The 25,605-nt window shown below is 40.8% G+C and overlaps 1 protein-coding gene across 1 annotated transcript in view; it reads right to left on the bottom strand.

Annotated features, from left to right (window-relative positions):
• Positions 1-25,605, bottom strand: part of LOC117209309 (homeobox protein MSX-2) — a 50,813-nt gene that overhangs the window by 8,276 nt on the left and 16,932 nt on the right. The window contains exon 2 of the mRNA XM_033451164.1: positions 5,186-5,414. Coding sequence (XP_033307055.1) covers positions 5,186-5,414 — 229 coding nt within the window. The remainder of the gene's footprint in view (positions 1-5,185; positions 5,415-25,605) is intronic.

The raw sequence follows: 25,605 nt of genomic DNA on the forward strand, positions 1-25,605 counted from the left end.
GAACAAGTTTTCCGTACAGAATCGCACGTTGAACACCGAATCGGAGGAGAAATAAATTTGGAAAATCCGCGTATGCAGTGGATGGAGCATAAATACACAGATCCACGTGGATAATTTATCGTCGATATTCCTGAGAGCAAAGCCTCGTACGAACGAGTCTCAGTGTATATTTTCTACTTTATTTTTTTGTATAATATCGTCTGTTGCTGATTGTATCGTCAGTTACCATCGGAAATCCTGTAGCGTTCCTTATTCAATTATTTCGTATGAAATTGCGCAAATGCAAATAGCATCCCATTTAACGCGACACCTTTAGTTTAAACGATTTGAAATGTTTCTCACGTACGTTCCCTTCGATGTCGAGCAACGCGTTACGAATTGCAGATATATCGATTCCGTAGTGCGTTGTTTCTCTTAAACGGTTTTTAAGAACGTTGACTTTGAGCAAATTTCGTCGTTGCTTTCTGACACGGTCGTAAATAATTCCGTGTTCATCGTCAAACTTCGCTACACTGCCTCAGTCACTTTTACGACATCCTACGCCATAGAAACCATAGAAATAATTTTATATACATGGGAGAAATCGAAGGACTCGAAGCGATATCAACCAGTTGGCTGTTGCGACTCGTTTGAAGACACTGAAAGGCGTGTACGTAAAAGGCGTCGCAAAAAGCAAGCGACGACGAGTATACTCGTCAGACACAGAGTACGCGTGGCTGTTACGATACAGAATTAAGTTGTAACGAAACGACTGTTTTATTTTTTAATTTTACTACCGACAAGGCTCGTCGTGACGCAAAATATCGTCGTTTCTTCACCGCGAGTATACTCGTCGAATACAGCTAACTGGTTAAAGACAGTACTCGCGACGGAGGTGTTCTCGATCGGATCGACGAAAAACGATTCGTGGAAGAGGCACGAGAGCAGAATAGAAACACGGGCGTTCTTTCGTTCCGCGAGGATTTCCATCCGGAAAAGGAAACGAGTCGTTTTCGCAATGGCGCCGGTGTTCGTGTTCGTGTTCGACCGGTTACAGCCGTGATCCAACACAGGGAACGATGAATGTTTAACAAGGTGAATGGCGGTGGGACGGAGTGCGGCGGATCGAAACGATTCAAATCGCGGATTCGAGGGTTTGACACTTTAAAAGCCGTTGCAAGAAGCCCGAGGAAGAGTCTGCAACCGGACTGGTTCAATGTGAGACGACGAGGGGGTGCGATCCACCAGGAGGTGGGGAAGAGAGTTGGCAGTCAAAGCAGGGGCGGACGAGGCAGCACGATGGGGAGGATAGACTGCATTATGTACGGGACAGGGCTAAGCTGTTAGGTATCTGAATTATTGAGACCAAGTTATCTCATCTCTGCCTACAGTCATCTCGTTACTTTAAACGCAGCTGCTCGCTGGACCACGTCGCGGATGTGCTGATCCAAGGGTGGAGGAAGGAACGTGAATTTTTTCTCTTTTATGTCTCCTTTTTTCTCTTCTTTCTTCGTTTCGTTACGTCGATTCGTAATTGCAACATTATGCAATTAAATATATTTTCGCCTCTTTAGACACGGCGACCTATTCGTACGTTGAATCGACTGTTACAGATACAGCTTGTCTTTTAAATCAAAGGACAGGCGCAGGTTATCAAACTCTGCAAAGTATCCTCTCGAGGAAAGGAGAGTTTGCGTGGACCAAATCCATCAGCAGGAACGTTCAACTCGAGTCGTTGCTATTTTCTGTGCGCATTAGTAAGTTTGCTCGCTATCTCTCAGGCTCGTAAATTCGGTCACGTACAAGAATTGTCAATCGTGAATAGTTTGCGGATGGTCGAGTTAAAGGTAGTTTAGTCCGAGGAATTGCACAGTTTCAAGATATTACAACGATTCCCTATAACGAAGAGCATTGATAGAATCGGTGTTAATAGCGTTTCTTTATTCGATACGAAATTTCACTGTAATATCGTTAATTCTCTGTTGGAGGCACAACGTGTATATCTTGCTAATTAATTAAATTATCTTTGTTATTTATTTATCGATGTTAATTAAACTTAGGAAGAAACCTGTATGTCGAACGACGTTTGCTATAGTTTTTATTCAGACGGACGTCCGAACCACGTCGCTCCTCGAAATGTCCCAATTTATTCAACGGCTGTTCCGCCATATAATTCCATGTTCAAGATTAATTATGATTCGCTTGTCGTTCAGATGTAAATTTAATTTGGCGAGACATCTAGACGAATGTATCTGTCACTGCGTTACCATTTCTGAACACATTGAGACAGATAACACACATCGTCGCCGTATAAATTGAATTTCGTGCTCGTTCCTCCAACGACCACGTCGACTACGTAATAAAAAGACTTGTAAAATTTCAACTCGTACCTTTTAACGCAACTTGTTGAACGAATCGTTGAACCAGGATGGAGATCGTACGATGAAACGGAAGAAATTATTAAGAGAAGCCTATCGTATTCGCAGAAGAAAAAAAAGACAGATTCATTAAATTTCATTTCTACGGTCGGAAAACGTGTTTCATAAGGAGGATAAAAAATGTTTAATAAACGTAAAAGACTTGACCAATAGATTGGCAAGCACCAGTTACAGGACAGAACGTAAAGGATAGAGAACAAAATAATAATCGTATAAAAATACACTTTTTTTTTTTAATTACTTTTCTTCGCGGATTTTTGTCAAAAAATGAGCAATCATAAGCGACCATAGAATCTTACATTCTCTTTTATCAACGCCTTGTAAGATATTGAATTACCAGTTTCGTCGAATTCCATTTGAATTTTATCGAATTCTTCACGAAGAATCTCAAACTCTGTCCATTGAAACCGCATTCCAAGTGACGTTCCCTGCGTTCTCTCGAAAACCATCGATCATCGACAGAAAAATGACTACGAAACCCGTGAATTGAAATTCGTCTATCGATTGCGATATTTGTTTCGAATTTTTCGTTTCTTCTATTTCTGCCGTTCTCTGTCCTTCTTGTCGTAGAATAGAAATAGGAAGACACGTTACAATTCACCGTTTCGCGATCGACGATACTCGCGTTCTAGCGAGAAAGAAAATTACCATCGCCTGGTTTCCGAGTAAGAAGCGTAATTTTCATTTCTGCGCGCTTTACGACAAATGCAATATCGCTGGTAAGGACAAGAAACCGAGATCCCGATGCACAACGGCATCGAACCGTTTTTGCAGCGAGTCCTGTTATCGATCTCTTATTAGATCGTTATGAACCTTCTGAAGGCGTTCTCTTCCGCTTTTTATCGGCCGCGTTTTACATTCCTCGTTTTTACCTATTTGCCCCTTTATTGCTCTATGGCTCCTGGAACAATGCGAGAGGTAACGGCACACAAAACTCCGTGGATCGTTGGCCGTAAAACGGCGTATAAAACTCTCGCAGGAAATTTAGATCATTCGGTTGTTACACTCGATATTTTTCAAGATGAAGAATTTTATCGAGCTTGATGAAAGTAAGCGGGACGATGGCACCGGGCGTCTTGAAGTTTCGCGGTTTAATAAATCGTTCGCGTACATAAATATCGCTAGTACGCGTTCCTTCTACGGATTATTCTATAAATGTACTCATAAATATATATATATAAATGTAATAATATACTGTATTTTACGTCTATTTAATGTCTGTTGACTTCTAACCAAGATATACGCGATAATCTCTTATCCCTTTCGTCGTAAAACGAGACTTCAGAAACTCGCAATCCCATCCATCGCATATACAACAATCGTCGTTGGATAAAAAAATTTTACCGATTCGACTGTGTAACACCAGCGATCGTAAATAAATGCGCGAAATACTGAAGCTCGTTACGCGTAGAGGAAACCATACCTAAACGCAATAAAAATGTTAGAAAAAACCATTTTAAGAATGTCCCATTTTAAGAGTGTCCCATTTTAGAAATGTCCGAACTAACTAGAAACTTGAAACGACCTAGTGCACACCTTGGAATAAGTGGCGTCCTTTATCAGCAGTCTCGTTCGATGACAGATCGAGTAGAACTAAAAGGCACCAGTCCTCGATCCTTGCTGGTTCCTTCAAAACCTGCGCAGACAGAGACACCGTTGTTCGTCTAAACCCTCTAAACTACTCTCAAAGTATAGTCATCTTTCTATCCTAATACTTCCCGGAACGAGCCAAGGACACGGCAGCGGGATGCTTTTAGAAATCCTACTCGAAGAGGAGCGACTATTAAGGAAGGAAGAAGAGGAGAACGAGTCGCACCCCCGGAGAAATGCCTCTGGGCTCGTCTCGCCGCGTAGACGCCCCTGATATCGGGCGACCCGCGCCACGAACGGGCCTCGTTTTATCTAAATGACGTGTTTTCGTCCTCCGTTATCTTGAAGAGACTCCAATACACTCGACTTTCGATGCGTCCTCGCCGATACGCGGCCGCAGAACGCTGCTAACCCGCTATTAACATTCCGAGGTTTCCACCTCGCGTTTTCACTTTCGGTTCGTCTCGAACGCCGAGATTTGATAAATCGCAACACCAACATTCGGCTTCGCCTATTCGACGTGTTAGAAACCGGAAGTCAGGTAGTTTCATCGGTATCCTGCTATTTATAGCGGTACGTTTGTAGGGACAGTTTTTGGAACTGCTACGATAGACTGCAGTCTAGACTCCTTTTTCTTTCGAGGGGGGAAGGAGAGTTCAGGTCGTGCAAGGATCCAGAACGAGCAACAATTTGTCTAAGGCGTAACAATTTTCGATCGACCTGTCGACGCGCGACGTACTCATCGATCTTGGCGATACCTTTCTTAGAATTTGCTCGATGCTCTTAAGTTACCGTGTCGCTTACTCCCTGTGCATCTGAATCGCGAGCAATGGATTAGGTTCGCGTTATTTTCCTAAGAAGATAGACGCCTCTGCTAAGCGGCGAAATTGTCTGTCGGATGTTCGCAAGCAGAATTTTCAGAATCGTTCATTTCCATCAAAAAATGGATCCGACTTTCGTCTTTACAAAATATCAAAAAAGGAGAAACGTTTAGCAGTCCGGGTACGATACCTAATTCCAGCTTTTCCTTCTTTTTCCGTCTTTAATGATTTGCATGTCGAATTTGCCACTGACCTGTCTCTTTCGTCTCGGGCGATGACTCGTTTTAAAGTTCGTTTTGTACTCGGTTAAGTATAACAGAGCTACAAATACCTACGCTATGAATGTCGAGAACTCACCTCCACTTTGTCCGCCTGTTCTGAAACCAGGTTTTCACTTGCGCATCCGTCATTTTCAAAGTTTTAGCCAAGGCTGCTCGTTCGGCCGACGCCAGATACTTCTGTTTGTGAAAACGTTTCTCCAGTTCGGCGATCTGCAACCTGGTGAAGCTTGTCCTCGGCTTCTTTCTCTTCGGTGGCGTCCTGTTTTGGTATGGATGGCCGATCCTCCTTGGAAACGCTCCGGCTACTGTCGGAAACAAAAATAAGAAAGAGAAATGAAAACCAACGATAGGTAATCGGATTTCCGCATAATTAGCGTCTGGATAATCGATATTCGAATAACTGACGTTTCCTCGCGATTCGATGCTTGACATAATTTTGTATTTTAACTGACGGCGTGACACTTTAGAAATTGCTCGCAACGTTTAGCTAATAATTGCTTTATAATTTTCTTTCAATTACGAACCACTGACACTAGTAGAGTAGAAAAGAAATGTTAACGACGTATGATTTATAACGACCCTGTTACGGTTGTAAACGATAACTAAGCAAGAGAGCAAAATGTTATCGTAAAGCGTCAATAAATCCGCTTTAATGCGATTTCGTATCATAGATCAGGGACGTTCCAAAAATAGAACGAATTATGATCGATCACTCTATACAAATATAGGGAATAAGATAAAAAAACGTCGCAAAATAGCTTCGTAAAGGGAATCAATTTTTCTATATCACAATATAGCTATAGTTTCGCTCAATTTCAAATCATGCTATCGTTCAACGAATATTCTTTGTTCCGAGAGCTTTAGTTCATTAGACGAGTATAGCTCTTATCGGTTTGACAATTTTTTTAAAACGATATTTTTTCCCTATAACTGTATTTTTACGATCATAATTTCTGATTAAAATACAAACGTAAATAGGTTGAAAAATGTACATTAAGTTACCGCACAGTGCAACCTTTCCACGCGATCTAGTCTTCTTTTTAAACTCCAGTCTCAGTCATTTTGCGTTTATAAAACATTTAACAGAAATTTGCAAACGTTGTCTCCGTTCGTGTTTCGTAGTTCAACGATCGTCCGAAAGTTCCAACAACGTTCCATCGTACTTTCTTCGAAGCGCCAAATGCAAAAACACGATACTCCGATTACTTTGTAACGATATATCTCCATAAACCTATCTAAACTGCCAATGAAATAAACAGCGTACGGTTAACAAATTTCTATGGCAATTGGCAATAATTTATTGCGTATCGGTTAAGATGCTTTCTACATTATCCGACAAGATTTCACTTCGTAATAAATTATACCGAGACCTTTTATCCGTGGCACGACGTTTTCTCACCGAGGAGTAAGCCTCCGAACGAACGCACGATTCGCGAAAAGCGTCGATCTCGAAAAATGTTAAACGCCAACGCAATTGCACCGTGTAAACGGCCTGAAAGCGTATGGTCCAGGCATCGTTCCGACCAAGCAAAACAAGCGTTGAAATTCCAGGATAAAGTGGCGACGTCGAGTTACGTGGCTCCGCGCGAATTACTTACGATAGCGCGCGCGCGTGAACGCCGGGCGCAAAAGCAATGGCTCGCTCGCTTTGGGTAACGATTATAAAATCGTAAAAAGCGAGGCTTACGAGTTACACGGAACGATTTGCCGGCCGGTGCAAATTGTAACGCGATCTTTGTAGTCGGCCGTGGCAGCAGGTGCATTGCAATTCAGTGGAAGGGTATTAATAAAATTACCGTTAGACCGATAGCATCGCGCCACTTCCATTACTGGACCCGCGCAAACATACCGTCGAGCGCACGAAGGTGAAATCAAAATGAAGCTTTATCGTCCACTTATGCGAAACTAGCCGCGTAAATCGCCGCTGAAACTCGCACACGAGATTCCCGCTTATCGAAACGCCGTTCATTCTGGTTAATTATTGTACGCGTCGGTTGGATCGGAAGCAACTCGTAGAAATATCGCTTTCTTGCAGAGGTACACGCTGATTATAAGGTCTTGGTGTATTTTTAAGAAATTCTATTCCAATGTACAACGGTCGTTGCTTTCGATCGATCGGATGTGCATATTAAGCGGATGCACAGGTTCTGTCGGGTTTTCACCTTCGCTGTCAACAGCATCCACTTTTTTCAATAAATTATCATGCACTTTGCTAGAAACTTCGTGTAGTAGCTGTAGGGGTTGAGAATGTATCGGTAGATCAAATAGAGGCGAAGTACAGTAGGCAAAGTAAAGAATAAAATAAGATATAAAATAATATACAGGGTGGTAATTGGTGGTACAAGCGGAAAGGGGGTGATTCTACGCGAAAAAATAAGTCGAAAATATAGAATACAAATTTTTCGTTCGAGGCTTTGTTTTCGGGAAAATCGACTTTGAATATTCGCTCGGTACGCGTGCACTTTATCGCGTCTCGTTGGAACGGATCTCACTGTAGATCGTTGTCTCGATTGACCTTATTTTTTTAATTGTTTTAATCTAAATTTCTTAATTTTTAAATTTTTATTCTATATTTTCGACTTCTTTTGTCGCGTAGAATCACCCCCTTTCCAGTTACCAACCACCCTGTATAACTAAGTATGCGGGTAATTTGCACCTGTAGGTCGAGTTACGCGAGTAAGTCTCGAAAATAATATATTCGAAAGACAATTGGAAAACGAAGGAGAAACGTAAACGAATCTTTTAATAATCCACGATGGTGCAGAAATAAAGCTTGACGGAGGAGAAGACTGAGATCGGAGACAAGTCGATAAATCGTATATGCACGTATGCGAAATTAATCAAATTATCATCGTTCATCGGCTTGTCAGATACAAACTAGCTCGATTGAGTTGAATCGAATAATAATTCACGTCGAGTGAACGTTAGACCCGGTTTGCCGCGCGGTCGAATCACTCGAACGTGGCAAAGACGCTTTCGTACGTAATGTCTTTCGCATGGTTGATTTCCATATTGACGATCTACGACATTAATAATCCGCTATGTGTAAGATGGTTTCGTAAAATATCGTTACACAAAGAAACATCCTGTTTTATTAACGTAATATACGTTGGGCAACAGATATGCTCGAAAGCAGAGATTACCACGGACGGTAATAGCGTGATAAATAAATGACAAGTAAATAACAATAATTGGATGAAAACACGAAGCGAAAATAGCAACTATGAGGCGAAACTCAAATACAGGGTGGTTGGTAACTGGTGGTACAAGCGCAAAGGGGGTGATTCTACGAGAAAAAAGAAATCGAAAATATAGAATAAAAATTTAAAAATTAAGAAATTTAGATTAAAACAATTAAAAAAATAACGTCAATCGAGACAACGATCTACAGTGAGATCCGTCCTAACGAGACGCGATAAAGTGCACGCGTACCGACCGAAAATTCAAAGTCGATTTTCTCGAAAACAAAGCCACAAAGGAAAAATGTTTATTCTATATTTTCGACTTCTTTTTTCGCGTAGAATCACCCCCTTTCCGCTTGTACCACCAGTTACCAACCACCCTGTATATCAAGATCGATTTAGATTTACGTGTACAGTTAATACGTCACGTGCGCCTTTTTCTTCATTTCTCTTCTTTTCTTTCCTTCTTTTTTTCCCTTTGTTTTTATTATTTTGCTTCAATTTAGCTTCATTAGCGAAATTCGAATACACGCACTGGAACATTGTATCGTTTGCCGTACTTGGTTCGCTTTGAAGCGTGACTATCGACATCATTAAGCATTTATCTATCGTAGTAATAGCGCATGAATAACAGAGAGCGTATTTAATGCGATATGCATACCCGTAGATTTAATACGTCGAAACATGATACGCGGTATGTACATAGTAACGAGAATGAAGAATGTGATAAATACATTACAAGATTCCAAGTGGAAAAGTCGCTGGTCGTTTTCTTCCGATATTTTTCTCAGTTATAAATTAGAGATACTTTTCTTTGCGCGTCCATCGCAATTATCTCTTTCTCTTTATCCTACGAGCATGGCAATTTCTAGATTGAAAACGGCGTTCGGTTCTTATCACGTGTCAAGGAAGCGAAGGATGCGACGAGATGTAATTTATCGATCGATTCGTACGCGTTAGATGTGATAACAAGGAGAAGATGCCGAAGATTTTCTTCTAATGTTCACGGTTTGCGGACTAGCGTGCAAGATATGGCATATTGAACGAAATAAACCGCGGATACCAGAGGGAAAGAGCCGAACAAGCACGATAAAAGTGCCACTAAACCGAATTAGACTTGTGACACGTTTATCGAAACAGCTTTCTAGGAAAACCATTTCGACAAAGTCTTACCCCTGTTATTAGGGTAGTTATCCAGCTGAACATGGTTTACAGTTTACGCTTCATTTCTTTTCTTCTGCTCTACAAAGGATTATAAAAGAAATCTGAGATACTGCGATCATAGTGTGTTACATAGCAGGCAGATTCTTCAGATTTTTCGACCGAGAAAGTTTTTTTTTTTTGAAAATTGAGAATTTGGTCAAAAATTCTGGAAAAATTCCCAGGCATGTAATTCTTATTGTTGTGGTATTTCGGGTTTTCTGACAATTTTCTATAAGGTAGAACAAAAGAAATCAAGCGCAGACTGTAAATCGTGTTTAGGTCAACAACTGTCGTAATGATAAAGGTAGAGGGTTGAAAGTTCGTCGAAATGATTTTCCTAGCGCAAGCTCTTTCCATGGAACTATCCGCAAGTTTAATTTAAGAATGTACAAAGATATATAAAATATCCAAAGTAAAGTACTCTAATATTCAAAAGGTGAGATGAATTTCCATTTAATTTCCATTCCTCTAGACGTGTTTATAAAAGTATGAATTTGTATAAGCACTATGTACGAAACTAATAATTACTAAATCGTACGAACCTATAAATGAGATTGAATACTCTACGATTACGTAATTCGATTCTGATTATTGTTAAATACACCTGTCTCTATCTAACCATAGCAGTGGAAGATGAAATCCTTGATTAGGAAATTCGTGATATTTATAAAATATGATCTTTCGTCGAAACAGAGATGCCCAATGTCTTTCGCTTGTCTGTCCATTCGATCGTTGATGTTCCGTCCAACTATTTTTTATTCGTCGGAAAATGAAATCACGCTGGACCATAATAAAACGTCGATTCCGTGGAACTGCAGATCCGACCTCTGGAATCGCCCTAAGGCGCGCAGTAAATCAAATTATAGCGTTCACCGCGCCAATAATTTTTCATGCCAATCTTCATTCTCCTATGTAAAGTAAGCAAAAATGATTTCCAATTATCCCGCATAATCACTGTTCCCGTAATTGCAGCGGCCGTGTAGTGAAAATCATACGACAAAATCGCGTCAAATCTCTCACATTCATCGAGCATTCGTGAGGGAGAGAAGCCTGGCCCTGGTATATTCGCGGTGTGATTAAAACGAGCAATTTCATCGGTTCGATGAAAGGATCGCGTGCATCTAAACAACGTTTATCTGCGCGGAATCGTCGCGTTTTAATACGACCTTCCAAACGATCTCTGCAATTGCATTCGTCGTAAAAGGTGTCACACGAAATACCGTATACGGGCAATTATTAAAAGAGCTGATAAACTCGCAGATACAGAAGAGATAGGGACGCGTAAGCTTTCCGTAAAATCGCTCGGAATAGCTCGTATACAGGGTGATTGAAAGGTGGAAGCGAATCGCGCACACAGCGGTAGAAAATAATCCGAGCGACTTATTCGTTATCCGATAAACGTACGTGTTACACGCTTTGCTTTCTTTCGTTTCTTTAGTCGTAGCTTATGAAAATACGAATTTGCATAAACATCCGCGGTGTACGAAGTAAGGTTGACACGTTCAAATCGATTAACTCGATCCAGCTTACCATCCTTCGAACTGTTAAATATGTATAGATGTATATTGGAATAAATATGATGTAATTGAAGATTAAACGTATTGGCTTTCTCGTTTTATACATGTGTCCTGGTTATCACGTTATTTATCTATAGAATACTCTGCCACTGTTTGCTTGATTGACGTGTAATTCGGAAACACCCTGTATAGCGTGGCAGAGGGAGAACGTGGCCCAGATGTTGCTAAAATATGGAAAAGATTGCGCATTTTTACGGAATATCGCGAAAGCCACTCTTGACAACGAGTTTCCGTCACAGATACGTAATAAAGATAGCGGCCGATTAAAGCACCGATATCCTCGATTAAATCGTTACACTCCGGCGTAATAAAAGAGAATTAATAATCGAAAGTGGTAAAATGTGGCCTGCTCTTTCCACCAAATTTATTCTTTGTTTCTTTTTTATGGATGAACGGACGTAAAATGTAGCCGAATAAATAAGATAATTCGAGGAGCGTGTAAATAAAGTAATTGAAAGCGAGTACGGTGAAAGAATTTTCTATAATAATTTTAAACGTTTATTTTTATAACGACTAACGTTCCGTTATCGCGATAAATAAACCTCGATATAAACACGGATATATCAAACGCGAAATAAAATTTAATGAAAAGTGAAGATATAATTTCTCTCGTGTTGGTATTTTTGCGCTCGAGATGGCAGAACAAAAATTACGACTCTGTAAAAAGAGAAAATTATTAGTAACATCGTCCAGCCAAAAACGTAAAAAAGATACGCAATCTTCAAGTTATAACGAGTTCGTAGGAGGTTTACGAACGTTTCCAGTTAATGCAAACTAGATATCGATCGTTTCTCGCTGAAAGTTTCTGCTTTACGCAAAAAAAAAAAAAAAAAAGAAAAAAGGAAAGAAGAAGAAAATAAGTGGCGAACAACTAACTCGATCGGGACCGTTGTAGAAATTGCCAGCGACGAGATCGAAATTCGAAAATTTAGTAATTTGCATGGTAACACCGGCGCGATGGTAGATCGCAGCGGCCATTGAACATCAACGTGAGAAGCTCGGCTTTGAAATTAATGATTAGTACGATAATGATCCTAGCGGTGTTCCTACGGCGGAGAGGCAGAAAATGGCGGGACGCGGAAAATTTCCCGTGAAATTCAATTTGACACGTAACTGCTCTCTCGCAGTTTGCTCGAAACCCGAGGAATCATCGTTAAAGGGTAAACGGCCATCAGGTGGATATTATTCCATTATCCATCCCTTCTTCTCCGTCACCTAGAACGCTGTCCTTTTACCGACGCTTCAGCCCCGTCCAAAAATACGATCCGGTACGCGCAACTTCCGAACGAGACACGAAATAATCTCGTCGATAATGCCTGCTCAATTAGAATATAAATATACACAGCGGAGAGTGCTAATTGAGACACGGATTGCCCCGATGCGCGTCTCGACAGACATGATAAACTGATTTCCATAGGGGCGGAATTTATCGCAGTTATTTAAAGCAGAATTCGATCACCGATGTTCCTTTTTGTATAATCGTAACATCGAATATCAGGTATTAGTAGGAATTATTGGAATTTAATCAGAGAATCGTCATGAAAGTATTGGAATATTTCGCAAATGCTCAAACCTGAACGCTAGAATTATCAAGTTCTAAAGTACACACTAAGACAGATAGATATTAATCGTTTAGAAACATAATAATATAAAATACGATATAATATAACACGATAAAATAGTAATATAACGTATATATAGTAATATATAGTAGTATAACGTATAATGTAATAATATAACGTATATACAGTAATATATAGTAGTATAACGTATATATAGTAATATATAGTAGTATAACGTATAATATAATAATATAACGTATATATAGTAATACATAGTAATATAACGTATATATAGTAATATATAGTAATATAATGTATAATATAATAATGTAACGTATGTACAGTAATATATATTAGTATAACGTATAATATAATAATATAACGTATATATAGTAATATGTAGTAGTATAACGTATATATAGTAATATATAGTAGTATAACGTATAATAGTAATATAGGAGTAGTATGTAACTAAAAGTGACAATTAGTGTAAGAAATTAGCAATAAGAATCTAATAATCTCGTTGTAATCCAGGCAATAAGCCTAAGGTACGAATAAAATTATTATTATTACTATTGTATTATCAACCTTTTGCAAATTTCTAATCTAAATTGTATTGTAATCGTTTGTTTTTATTGTGTATCTGCTTTTTCAAACATTGCAATTTCTTTATGTCTTTATGTTTAAGTTAGAATCGTTTATGTATGATGATTGTATCACGGCTTATCTCAATCAGAGTCAATATCAATTTTATAAGAAGCACGCGTATGTTTCTAATAATCATGAGAATAATTATTGTAATTAAATAATCTTGAGTTGATTTTAGAGTACTCGCGTGTTAACGCAATTTTTCCCTACGTACTTAGAAGACATCTTTTCATTTTATTTCTAGAGCATTAGACGCTATTTTCCCTTTTGTTTTTTTTTTTTGGTTGTTAACTATCTTTTTAGTTTTACGTATTACGATCAACTTCATCCTAGTTAAAAATACTTTTTTCGTTTCTTCTAGCTTGGCTTTTTGAAATAGAATGACGAGAATTGTAGTAACTCTAAGAGAACACTTTTCCTCTTATGACAATTTTTTCCCGTAAAGAAAGTCCCAAAAAATGCTTTAAAAATCGCGTGTTGTGGCGAAATATCCCACCTATAAATATTCCCTCGTATCCAAACATAACGCAAGTTTATTCCTCAAATTTTCTAAGCGTCGAGTACTTCCGAACGAAAGTGTGTTAAATATACCGGCAATAATTTTTACGTCTCCTCCAGGACAATTTCATTTTTTATTACGGTAATATGAAAATCGATCCGGTCGAATTCCAACAATATTTCTCTTTCGACGGTATCACAAAAGTACACGGTGTTACTTTTATACGTGTGCTTAATGTGTCTCGGGGAAGAGGACGAAGCAACGAAACTTTCTTCGTTTCAAACGTACAGTTGCTACTCGACTCGCTCGGTTTTACGATCATTTCACGAATTACTTTCCATAGATACAGTCCATGGACACCGGTTAAATTACAAAAGATTCACACACACACACACACACACACACAAAAAGAAAAAAAGAACAAAAGAGGAAGGAAGACAAGCAGGCAAAGGGACAAAGTAAGTACAGTCGCTGAAAAATGATCAACCAAAGACAAAGTCTGAGCTGCTAATCGAGCTGCTATGGATGGAGAACGTAGAACTCGGCATTAAGCATAATAGACGAGGGATAATAATAAACTTCTCAAGTTCATTTCACGAAACCTAATTTCGAGCATCTATGGGAAACCGTGGGCAACTTTGGCCGATGGTAGAAGGACAAGATCATTCTTCGCGCCTTATCCAGCGTCTCGTCTCCTTTTTCAAAGGACTTTGCTCAACCATCTGACTTCTGTAACCGCTCATTGGCCTCTCACGTTCTTGTTCAACCAGCGAAACATAGCAAGATAGAGAGAAAGAGAAAGAGAGACAGACAGACAAACAGATAGACAGAGACAGACAGAAGGAGACTTTCTTGCGTCACTCTGGCTTATTAGGACGATAATCGCGTACCGGTCATTATACTCTCCGTTACATTATCATGCTGTGTACTGGCACACGGTTTGCCATCTCTCTTGTAATTCATTCGTAATTACTTTCGTAGAATAGCCGGACGCACGCACGCTACCGACGATCGTTGCTCCTACCACGATAGGGAACTTCGAATTTACGAATTGGAAAGCCAGATCGAGCCGGGACGACTTGTTACGATAAATCCGGAGGCCTAATGAGACGCTGGAAATTATCGGGGTCGAGGGAAGGATTTTTGTTGCTCGATTAATAAAAACGGGGCCCGAGCGGTTTTTCGGTGAGAAACGACTTGTTCGCTCGTTTCGTGTGTCCCTCGTCTTGTCCACCTCTTGACGCAGGTGTTGCCGATGCTCCGTGTCCTAAAAGACAGTTGTTTTCTTCACTTGTATCTCGCTGCTCAACATTTTATCGTCGTTTAAGTCCGCCACGATCCTCCACACCGTTTATGCCCCAATCTCCTTCTCCTTTTTATTAAGACGTAGAAATTTCTTAATTCGTAACTCGGAAAGCCGATAAGAGGCGAGGGAAAAGGAGAAAAGAAACGAGGACTTTTCGATATTACAAAGAACTTTTCGCATCGGACAATATCGAGACATCGATCGAGCCCCTACGTTCCTCCAGTTCCGGACAATTAAACGACGAAAGATTCGAGCATTTCGCAGGGATCGTTGTAAACATTGAGACAGCGATACGGAGAAACGTCGTACGGATACAGATACGAATCGACCTCGATGAGACCTTACGATCGGGCGACGTCGAAAGCTATTGCAGGAAGCAACTGTACGAAGGCGATCGAGATTCTGCCGAGAGGAATCGCGCGTCCGTTCGAAAGATGCAAAAGCGAAGAAAACGAGGAAGAAACAGAGGGAAAAGGGAGAACGAAGGAAGAAGAAGCGAACACGTTTGTTCGTGCGTACCAACAATAATCCGTCCGGTGTTGTTTTTCGTGGCTCCGCCGGAATATCACGTACCGAGTCTCGTCGTTAGCGTGTCTAACGACAGTCTGGCTGCTAAAACTTGTCCGATAGTTGTAGCTGACTTCGCCTTGGCAGGCCTGTTACCGCGCAATTTTGGTTAAAATACCACGACGACGAGTCTTTGCGGTCGAAGTATTTACCCTGACGATGTAACCTTACGACAGCGTTAAGTCGTAACGTGGTAACGTTCGAACGCCTCTAGAAAGCAATGGTTTTAAGCGACGACGAGAACCCATTACCAGGAATAGTAGGAAGAACGACCGAGAAAGGGAAAAGGAGAGCGAGAGCGAGAGAAAGATGAAAAAAGAAAGGAGAAAGGAAAAGGAAAATTCGCGTACGTTCGAATAAAAATATGGCAAGAAGCACGCGAACCGAGGGAAACTAGGGTTGCAGGGGGTTGACCGTAAGTTTAATCGTAAAGTTGACGGTTTATGGACATGCGTAAAATGTTCGTAAAAGACGGCCTCCGAGACAGGCTAAATTAGAGTTGATCCTTGGTCCTGGCTGAATTCTTTACACTTTGCGGTTGGCGTTAGCGAGCCTTCGATTTCTTTAAAAACGGGCTGAGGCGCGGACAGGTTTCACAGTGACGATCGAAATCTGTGAAATCGACGAGCGACGAGCTCGCGAAACGCGCTTCTGCGTTACACGTTAGCGTCATTTTACGATGGTAAAAGCGAAAGTAATAAATTTTCATTTTTCTTAATCAACGTTATAAATATTTCATAACCGAGACTGAAAATTAAACCGTATATTTACATGCATAGGTGTTACGTAACACGGTACTGCGCGTAGCTAAGTGTGTTACTCGCGAACACCTCGGAAACCACGTTTTTCTCAGATGTTTAACACTAGAACTACCGATAGCTAACGCGAAACTGTTTCTACCAAAACCAGTCAAAATGACTGGTCTTTAAAAAATACGTAACAATAGAATATTTTTATATTTATCGATTTATTACTTTCTTACAGAAGGAATTCTATGCTATGTAGTACACTTTTGGTATTATTAATCCATCTGAGATTACGATCCCTAAACGACGGTTGACACATTTATTATATAAAATTGTAGAACCAGTCATTTCGACTGGTGCGGTATTTCTAGCGTCAAACAGCCCTAAGTTACCTCGTGTTCTTGAAACGTTGTTCTTCCGTAATTAGCTATTGGCAGTGGCGCTTTTCCTTCTATCAATTAGCTCAATTGTTTCACGGGAACGAAATAATATATTTGACCTTTTGGATTCTAGTAGATCGAAAGCCGGTAAATATCGGATAATATTAGGTTAAGTAAAAAGTTCTGAGCGTTTTTCGCTAGATGTCTTTAGTGAGCCATATCTCACGATGTGCACATCGCATCGAGTCATAGTATACACCGATTTCAAGGTGATATTACGCATCAAAAAGGTTCTTTGTCAGTTTTGTGTTCGGTGAAGCCAGTTGTGTGTTACAGCGTTCGAAAATGGAGATAAAAAAAGAGAAAATTCGATACATTCTTCAGTACCACTACGACCAAGGTGAAAAGGCGGAGCAGGCGGCCAAAAAAATTTGTGCTGTTTATGGACCCAGTACAGTATCGAATGCAACAGCAAAGCGGTGGTTCCAACGATTCCGTTCTGGTAATATGGACGTCGAAGATGAGGCACGCTCTGGTAGGCCAATCGTCGAAAATGTGGATAAAATCATGGAAATCGTCGAGTCGGACCGGCATGTGAGCACTTATTCCATTGCCCAGGAACTGAAGATTAGCCAGAAAACCGTTTGGAACCATTTGCATAAGGCTGGTCTCAAGAAGAAGCTCGACGTATGGGTGCCACATGAATTGACGCAAAAGAACCTTTTGGACCGAATTGATGCCTGCGATTCTTTGTTGAGACGTAACGAAATCGACCCATTTTTGAAGCGGATGGTGACTGGCGATGAAAAATGGGTCACATACGAGAACAACAGCCGAAAAAGATCGTGGTCCAATCGCGGTGGGCCGGCCCAAACGATCGCCAAGCGTGGATTAACGGCCAAGAAGGTTTTATTGTGTGTTTGGTGGGATTGGAAGGGAATCATCCATTATGAGCTGCTCCCATCGGGGCAAACACTTAATTCGGACCTCTATTGTCAACAACTGACCAGACTGAAGCAGGCGATCGACCAGAAGCGGCCAGAATTGGCCAATAGGAAAGGTGTTGTGTTCCATCAAGACAACGCCAGGCCGCACACATCTTTAACGACGCGTCAGAAGCTCCGAGAGCTTGGCTGGGAGGTTCTATCGCATCCGCCGTACAGTCCAGACCTGGCACCAAGCGATTATCACCTTTTTAAGTTTTTGCAAAATTTTCTTGATGGTACAAAACTGGCCTCAAGAGAGGCTTGTGAAAATGAGCTGGTCAAGTTTTTTACCAATAGGGACGAGGACTTCTTCAACCGCGGAATTATGAAATTGCCTTCAAAATGGACAAAAGTAATCGAACAAAACGGCGCATATTTAATCTAAATCGAATAATCTTGACTATGTTAATTTCATCGTCGAAATAAAGCGAAAAAGCGCTCAGAACTTTTTACTTCACCTAATAATTTCCAGTTATCGTTTTCATCTTTCTTTCTTCGAAGCGCATACGAATACGTCGTCATAAAATAAAATTCAATAGACATAGCTGAGGCGAGCATCGACGCAAGGGTGTCGCGTTACATAATTGCACTGGAAGACACGAGTAATCATGTAAACGAGTACCGACTGTATCAACGTACATCGATGTTCTATTTAATGGAAATACAATGTTCCGTATTCTATGAAACCTACATACTCTGACAGACGTTGTTAATTAGAACATGTAGCATGTTCCTAGCTTACACGTATTTAGATCATACTTAATAACGAGCATAGCGTACGATAAGATCTGAATTTCAAAGTTTAATAGCTACATGAATATAAAACGCCATAATTCTTATTGCACACGCGACGCGTTCGTTCACGCGCGTCGCTCGCAACATTTACAACAGTCGTAAATGGTACTTGATAAAAATTTCAATTTCAAGGGTTATCGTCTGAATTCAACGGCGAGACGTGTACTTCGAAAGCGTAGAGAAACGGAACGCCACGAATTCTCCTGAAACGTAAAACACGAGTCAAACGACTCGCTATTAATAAGCGCTTTTCTAAACAATTCCTTTTACCAGCTACCTCCGTCGAGGTTACCGTCGTTGCAAATTACCGTGCGGGCGAAACACGCAGGCAGATTTTCGTGCTCGAAGAAGGAAGGAGGCACGTCGTAGCGCGATCATATTCAATTTTACCCGATCGTATACGAACAAGCGAGATAGGATCAACGACAAAGGAAGATAACGAGCGAGTCCTTGGAACACCGTTACTTTCGTAACCGCGATGCTAAAAATCACGCTGTCGAAACTCATCTCGTGGAACAGTGGCTGCTCTTGAAAGGTGTACGTTTATAGAAGTCCTGGAAATACGGGAAACCGTAGTCGGCGAGGTGGAGGAGCAAGAGAGGGTGGGCTCCAACCTTAAGAGTAAGTGACTCGCAGGGAAGCAAGAATGTCTTTAAAAATGTAATCAGGACAGATCGACGGATCAACGGTGAATAAAACAAAGGAGAGCGCTCGTTTTCATCCTGTTCCATCTTCGCGGACGATTCTTCCTGGAACTTGTAATGGAGGACGGCCTTGGTGAAGTTGAATTCGCAGGTCTTTCCGGTTGGTCCGATGAACAACGACAAAGGCTAAAACGAGTTTCGAAGATAAAATGCCGGGGGATTCGTATCTGCATGCGGATAGAACGAGGGTTGGACGACGTTGCCCGAGGGGTGGCCATAAAAACAAGATGGCGTCTCGTCGTGCCGCAAAATGGCCGGCATAAATAAAAAGAGGCAAGGAGCGCGCGCGCGCGCGCGATGTTCTCAGAGAAACAGTGTACGCCTTCGTACCAACGGTGAAGTTTTGTTCGCGCAACGAAGGTACTTAACTTTTACCCTGTTTCCAACAATCGTTATATTCGTCCTTCCGACATATTGCTGGTTGAAACGTTCTCGATTCGAATATTTCCAGGTATTTTGTACCTTGTCCGTTACACTTTTTTACTAAGCGATAAGCGCGATTAACGAAAAACAAGTGAAATTGGAGGCGACGATGACTCTTGTTTGATTTTTATCTCGTTTGAATTTCTACGCGGTTTTATCCTCTCTACGGTTATCGAGATTCTATTCCGAGAAAAATGTTTACTATAATACAGGGTGGTTGATAACTGGTGGTACAAGCGGAAAGGGGGTGAAAAAAGAAGTCGAAAATATAGAATAAAAATTAAAAAAAATTTTTTTTTTTAAATCTACAGTGAAATCCGTAAAGTGCACGCGTACCGAGCGAAAATTCAAAGTCGATTTTCTCGAAAACAAAGCCTTAAACGAAAAATTGTTATTCTATATTTTCGACTTCTTTTTTCGCGTAGAATCACCCTCTTTCCGCTTGTACCACCAGTTACCAACCACCCTGTATATTATAATAATTTAATAAGAAATTACGAATCTTGAAATACCTTGTTCGCGTACGTTTGAAATTTTACGTGTATACGTGTATTTTTGTAACACGGATATACCGACTCGAAGGTAGCACGTAAATAAGAAATTACGACGTTTTCTTTCTGTCATCGAACGACAGGAAAGTCGCAAAGATGAACTTATCGCATCGTACACCCGTGGTCTTCGATTACGATCCTTCTTGTTACCAGATGACGACCGGTTGCCGCTACAGGAGGCGAACAAAATTCTGATCGTTGACGGTTAACTACTTGCAGTTTCGATCGTGACGAAATATGGCGATTCTAAAAGAGCGATACCACTTAAATCGATTGCATTTCGCAAGTACGATACTTCTGATAAGGCGAGGTGAAAGGAGACTTTGCGCGTGTTCGACGAACGATAGACGTAAAAGAAGCTTAACCAGATCTCGGTTTCATCCTCGATGACCTACTGAGCTTGAGGCACAACCTTTGCCCATGCACCGACGACCAGGAATGAGTCAAGTTAAAGCCATTTGATGATGCAATGGCGAGCTGTGACACCGGGCTAGAGAAAGTCATTATTTTACCGAGCACGTTTTGCTCGGTAATAGAGTTTGCGGCCTTCAAAGTAAATTGTTTTCTGCGCACCGCGGATTCCTCGCAGTGACAGTGGTCACTGCCGTCGCTGCGAGAGAAGCCAGAAGAGTTTGAACATCGAATTCGAGTACGATTTCTTTAAAGTATCGTTTTCTTTCTTTCTTCCTTTTAATTAGATCAATTTATGAACTTTTCGATCGATAAGAACGATCCCCATTTATTTGACAAAGTCCTGCTTAAACAGCAGATTGTAGAACTTTTAACATTCACTTTCCGTCTCCACGAACTATCTCCTCGTTTCTTACGTTAATTATTCGCGTCGAAGATGTCCACTTTCGATTTTACCATATTTACCATTTGCACGCGTGCTATTTCTACGAACTATCGTTGCGTTTCTTGTTATTACAACGCGCCGTCTTACATTGTATCGTCGTATCAAATTAAAAAAGAAGAAAAGAAAAAGGTGGAAGAAAACTCATCAACGACGTCGATTCGATCAAAATGCTTTCGTAAAGGAAGAATACAATCAGTTTCAGCATCTGGTGCGCCAACCTGATATCTCTCGTTGCATCGAATTGCAAGCAGCTCTTCAGGAGCTGACAGCGAAGAAAATTGAAACGAATCCGTCGAATTCGATTCGCATCGGTTGCCGGGACAAAAATACGCTGGAGAATCCTGCTGGAACAACGGCTTGTGCAACATCCACGTACATCCACGCGCTTACCTTGGCAATCCATTTTGGACGTGTAATTTCAGGCGCAATACTATCCGCCGTATGAACCTTTACGAAGCAGCGTACATTATAAAAGGTTATCGTATTCTCGGCTCGCTTCAGTCACGGTAGCCACGTATGTATTTAGAAAACGCTTTGTTCCGATACAACGTAGTACCTACGAGCAACGTAATTGAACCAACATAACAGACGGCTAAATGGCTTTAAACGGATTCCTGGAAGACATATATCCGCCCTATAAAATTATCCTTTAGCCACCCCTCGCTTCTCGTACGCAACGTCTACGTTTGGTATACTATGCTTTTCCCTCTCTTCGTTCCTCTCTTTCTCCTTGTTCTCCTATCCATCTTCTCGCAGGCTCGTTTCTTCTTTCTCTCGCTCTTCGCTTCTCCATATGTGTATCTTGCCTCTTCTTGTTTTACGTTGCACGCCACGTAACTCGTGTTTTTACACGCGCGATCTTCCGTTCTTCGTGCGCTTAAATTTCCCAGTTTTCGTCGAAACAGTCTTAATCAGTTTCCTCAATTTTTCCACTCCTTTCACCGTGTTGTCGACTGGAAGTTACTCGTTTTTCTACTCGTAATACACATGCTTCTTCCATTTAGTTACTAACGAGACCGTAAACGTTTACGTACATTCGTATAGATATTTACGAGCGCAACTAAAAAATCCAGCCTAAACGAAGACTTGGTTCATCCTCGGTGCTCCCCGTTTAGCAGAAACACTGCGTTACTTTGCATATTTTTGCGTATTTCTCAACAAACATCTACGAAGCAGGCAAAACACCGTACGACATTTTCACCTGGTTATTCCCGTTTTCAAAGAGTCTTCGGTGCCCCGAAGAGTTTCCAGTAACTTTTATCCGACGATCCGAGTTAGCAATGAACGTAACGTCATCGCCATTTGTTCAACACTTTGAACGCTATAGCAGAGAGTAGCGGCGATTATTCGACGGATGACAGAGATTCGGATTACGTTCGATGGCTAATTCTGACTTAATCGGAGTTGGTCGTTACGTTACTGCGAGTTGCGTTTTTTAAACGTTTAACGGTACTTTTATTCATTCTCACAGCGTATTCCGTATTCTCCGAGGTAGACAGTATTGGATGGTTGATTAAAGCTTTTCAAGGAATCGCGGTTGAACGTGGAAGGCGTGCGTCGCTGATAGCGAGGCTGCGAAGCGCAGGGATAACCGCGCCGCTGTTACAGTAATGGCAGTGGCGGTGCTTTGTTAGTATATACTTAACCAGGCAAATGAAAACTAAACGTTTCCAGGAATGTAAAAGCCGATGTAGTTCCAATCGAGAAAATTGCTTAAGGGCGGCTGTAATAGCGAGAGTGTTTAGCGGTCTTTAGAATTTATTTCCACACTTCGAGGAATGTTAAAAAAAGGAAGAAAGAAAAAAAGGAGAACGCGTTTTGCAGTAGGAACGAAGTATCCGTAGGAAAGTTCTGCTTCTTCTAGATCGGGCTTCTCGCGTTGTGTCTCGTCGTATCACGCAAAAAAGGGGACAACTCGCTACAAGACAAGAACTTCTCCGCAACCTTCGAGATTCGTCGAGATTTTCGCGTTTCTATGATCCAGATGGCAGGATAAATATGAGAGAAACGCAAGTTGATCGATGTTTCAAGAACAAGAACATCGCTGTCTTCTTCTCTTCCTCTTCTTTTCTACCTCTTTTTCTATACGGGTTTCCCATGTCGCATCTTTGTGCTTATTAGCGACAACAACGCGAGCAGCGATACATCCTTCAGGAAGGAGGATTCCTTCGTCGCGGACATTTTCGCCTAAAGTCTCTTCGACGCGGTTACTCGTTGCGAGAGTCGATTTGTATTTAGAGCGATTTAAAAGGACGTGACCGATGGTAGCTTGGAGATTACGCGCGTGTGTGACCGATTCTAAAGGTCTGTTTAAATACAACTTGGCGTCGACGATCGAGGTTCCTGGTAACCTCGAAGATTCTTCGTTGATTTCCAGTGCGTACGAGAGTCTTCCCGTACGTTGTTTCAACCGAATGGCAGATTTTGTCAGAACGACGACGAATGAAAAGTTGGAACTACTGTATATAATTCATAGCCCAGAGCATTTTAAACAATTTAGCGTTTCCATCGATTTTTTTAAATTGCCCTCTGTGCAACAGCTTTTACATCGAATAGCTGTCTACACAGTAGCGCTGCATCATTGACGAAATCGTCGCTTATCGTCGATCAAGAACGATGTTTAAAAATTACCAAAAGATAAACTCCAAATCCAAATGAGTTTCTCGCTCGTGCCCGAAGGAAATGAAAGATTAACAGGGGGCGAAGTTAAGAACTTTCGAATGCGCTCTTCTGTTGGTTTGGTTCGATCGAAGGATGAAAGAAAGGATAGTAGACTCCGATGCGGCGATCATTTCTCAAACTCCTATAACTTGATATAAACCACCCTTCGACCTACGTACGAACCGCGTAGGGGCAGGAGGGTGGAGGGAGAGAAAGAGAGAGAGAGAGACGAAGCAGCAGTGCCTTGCATTATCGATATTACGAGGCGTCGATAAAAAATCGCATAAAATTAAGCAAGCCCCCACGTGCTCGCGATAAAACTCACTGCCTTTAGCCTACGAGTTTCCGCGTTACGATGGCCCTCGTGGCAATTTTCATCGATTGAACAACCTTTTAATCCGCAAGTGCCTCTCGTCTTCCGCTGACTACCGAACTGTGTACGATACATCAGACGAGAAACTACCGTACATACATTATGATACTATTATAGTACATATATAGTATGTATACGTTATAATAATTTACAATTATTGATAATACATAAATTTGGATAAAATAATTTTGTGCCTATAGGAAGGTGTTGTTCCCTTTTCTATATGTTTCCACGACGACATTCTATCGATCGTTCACTCATATCCAGTCGATAATTAGCCACGTTAATGTATACTTGATAAATCTTCGAACTCGATTTTTTCGAAAACTGAACCTTAAATGGAAGAATTTATTTCCATACTTTGTTCGTATTTTTTCACGAGGAATCGCCTCGTGCTCGTTTGTACGCGTTATTCGGCCGCACCCTGTATATATTTTGCGTCGAAGCTTTTTCATTACATTTGTTGTATATTTCGAGATTGAAAGAGAAAAGTGGAAAAGAGGGCATAGAAAGACAAAGAAAGGAGAAAGATACCTAGGAAGCGTAATATCATCTGTTAAAGATACAGGAAACACCGACAATGGTGTCCCTACCGAAAAAAAGATTGGGCTACGTGATCCCTTTAAAGTTTAGTAAAGTTAAAGTCAAAGTAAAGTAAAGTTAAAGATTATAAAAGCATGAAGAGTTGCAAAATAATTTTCCATCCTCTCGGTTATCGTATTCGAATTTTATTTAACTATGTGTATCCTATATACTGTACGAATTTTCATCATTTTCAACGTATTTTTAAAGACAATCGATCAAGACAAATTTAATATAAAAAATCGCTGCGAGTATCCACATATGAAAAATATTGCCGATTGCTTAAAATTTGTTTGATCTCGCGACGAAAATTATTAAAACGATCAACCATCAAGCGTCGGAATATCTTGACGACTTTTGCGTCATTTTTAACGAACATAGTTTTACACGCAGACAATTCCGTACTTAAGTAAACCGAATTTCATTGGAGTGGCTTTTAGCGTTCGTGCTTCTCTCGTGCTCATTTCACTTTATTCGCCTTAAATATGAGCGAAACTGTTGTATTATTCAAAGTTACCCCCCAAGATGCTGCTTCGTCGTACATATCCTAAACGTATCGTAACCGTACCGCTTGTATGTTACCTCGTGTTTATCTATACGCGAGAACGAGTTTTTCCTGTATTTTCACATTGAACGTTGGTCGACTGTTCCGAACGTATAAATTTATATTCTCTTCGTGGTCGCTATCCGATTTCAGTTTACAGAATAATATTTCCTTTATTTTATTATTAGAACAATCTTCGTCCTTCGCCTCAGCACCACTTCCTGCTTACATCATATTTCATAGAATAACAATATTACAATAATATGTATCAAACGCGTTTGAACGAAGAAACAAATATGTTTTTTTATTTTTTCTATTTAACTATCCAGGAGATGGTTATTTCTCCTGATA

Source organism: Bombus bifarius, unplaced genomic scaffold (assembly GCF_011952205.1).
Source record: "Bombus bifarius isolate JDL3187 unplaced genomic scaffold, Bbif_JDL3187 scf7180000008169, whole genome shotgun sequence".
In the NCBI taxonomy this organism is placed as follows: domain Eukaryota; kingdom Metazoa; phylum Arthropoda; class Insecta; order Hymenoptera; family Apidae; genus Bombus; species Bombus bifarius.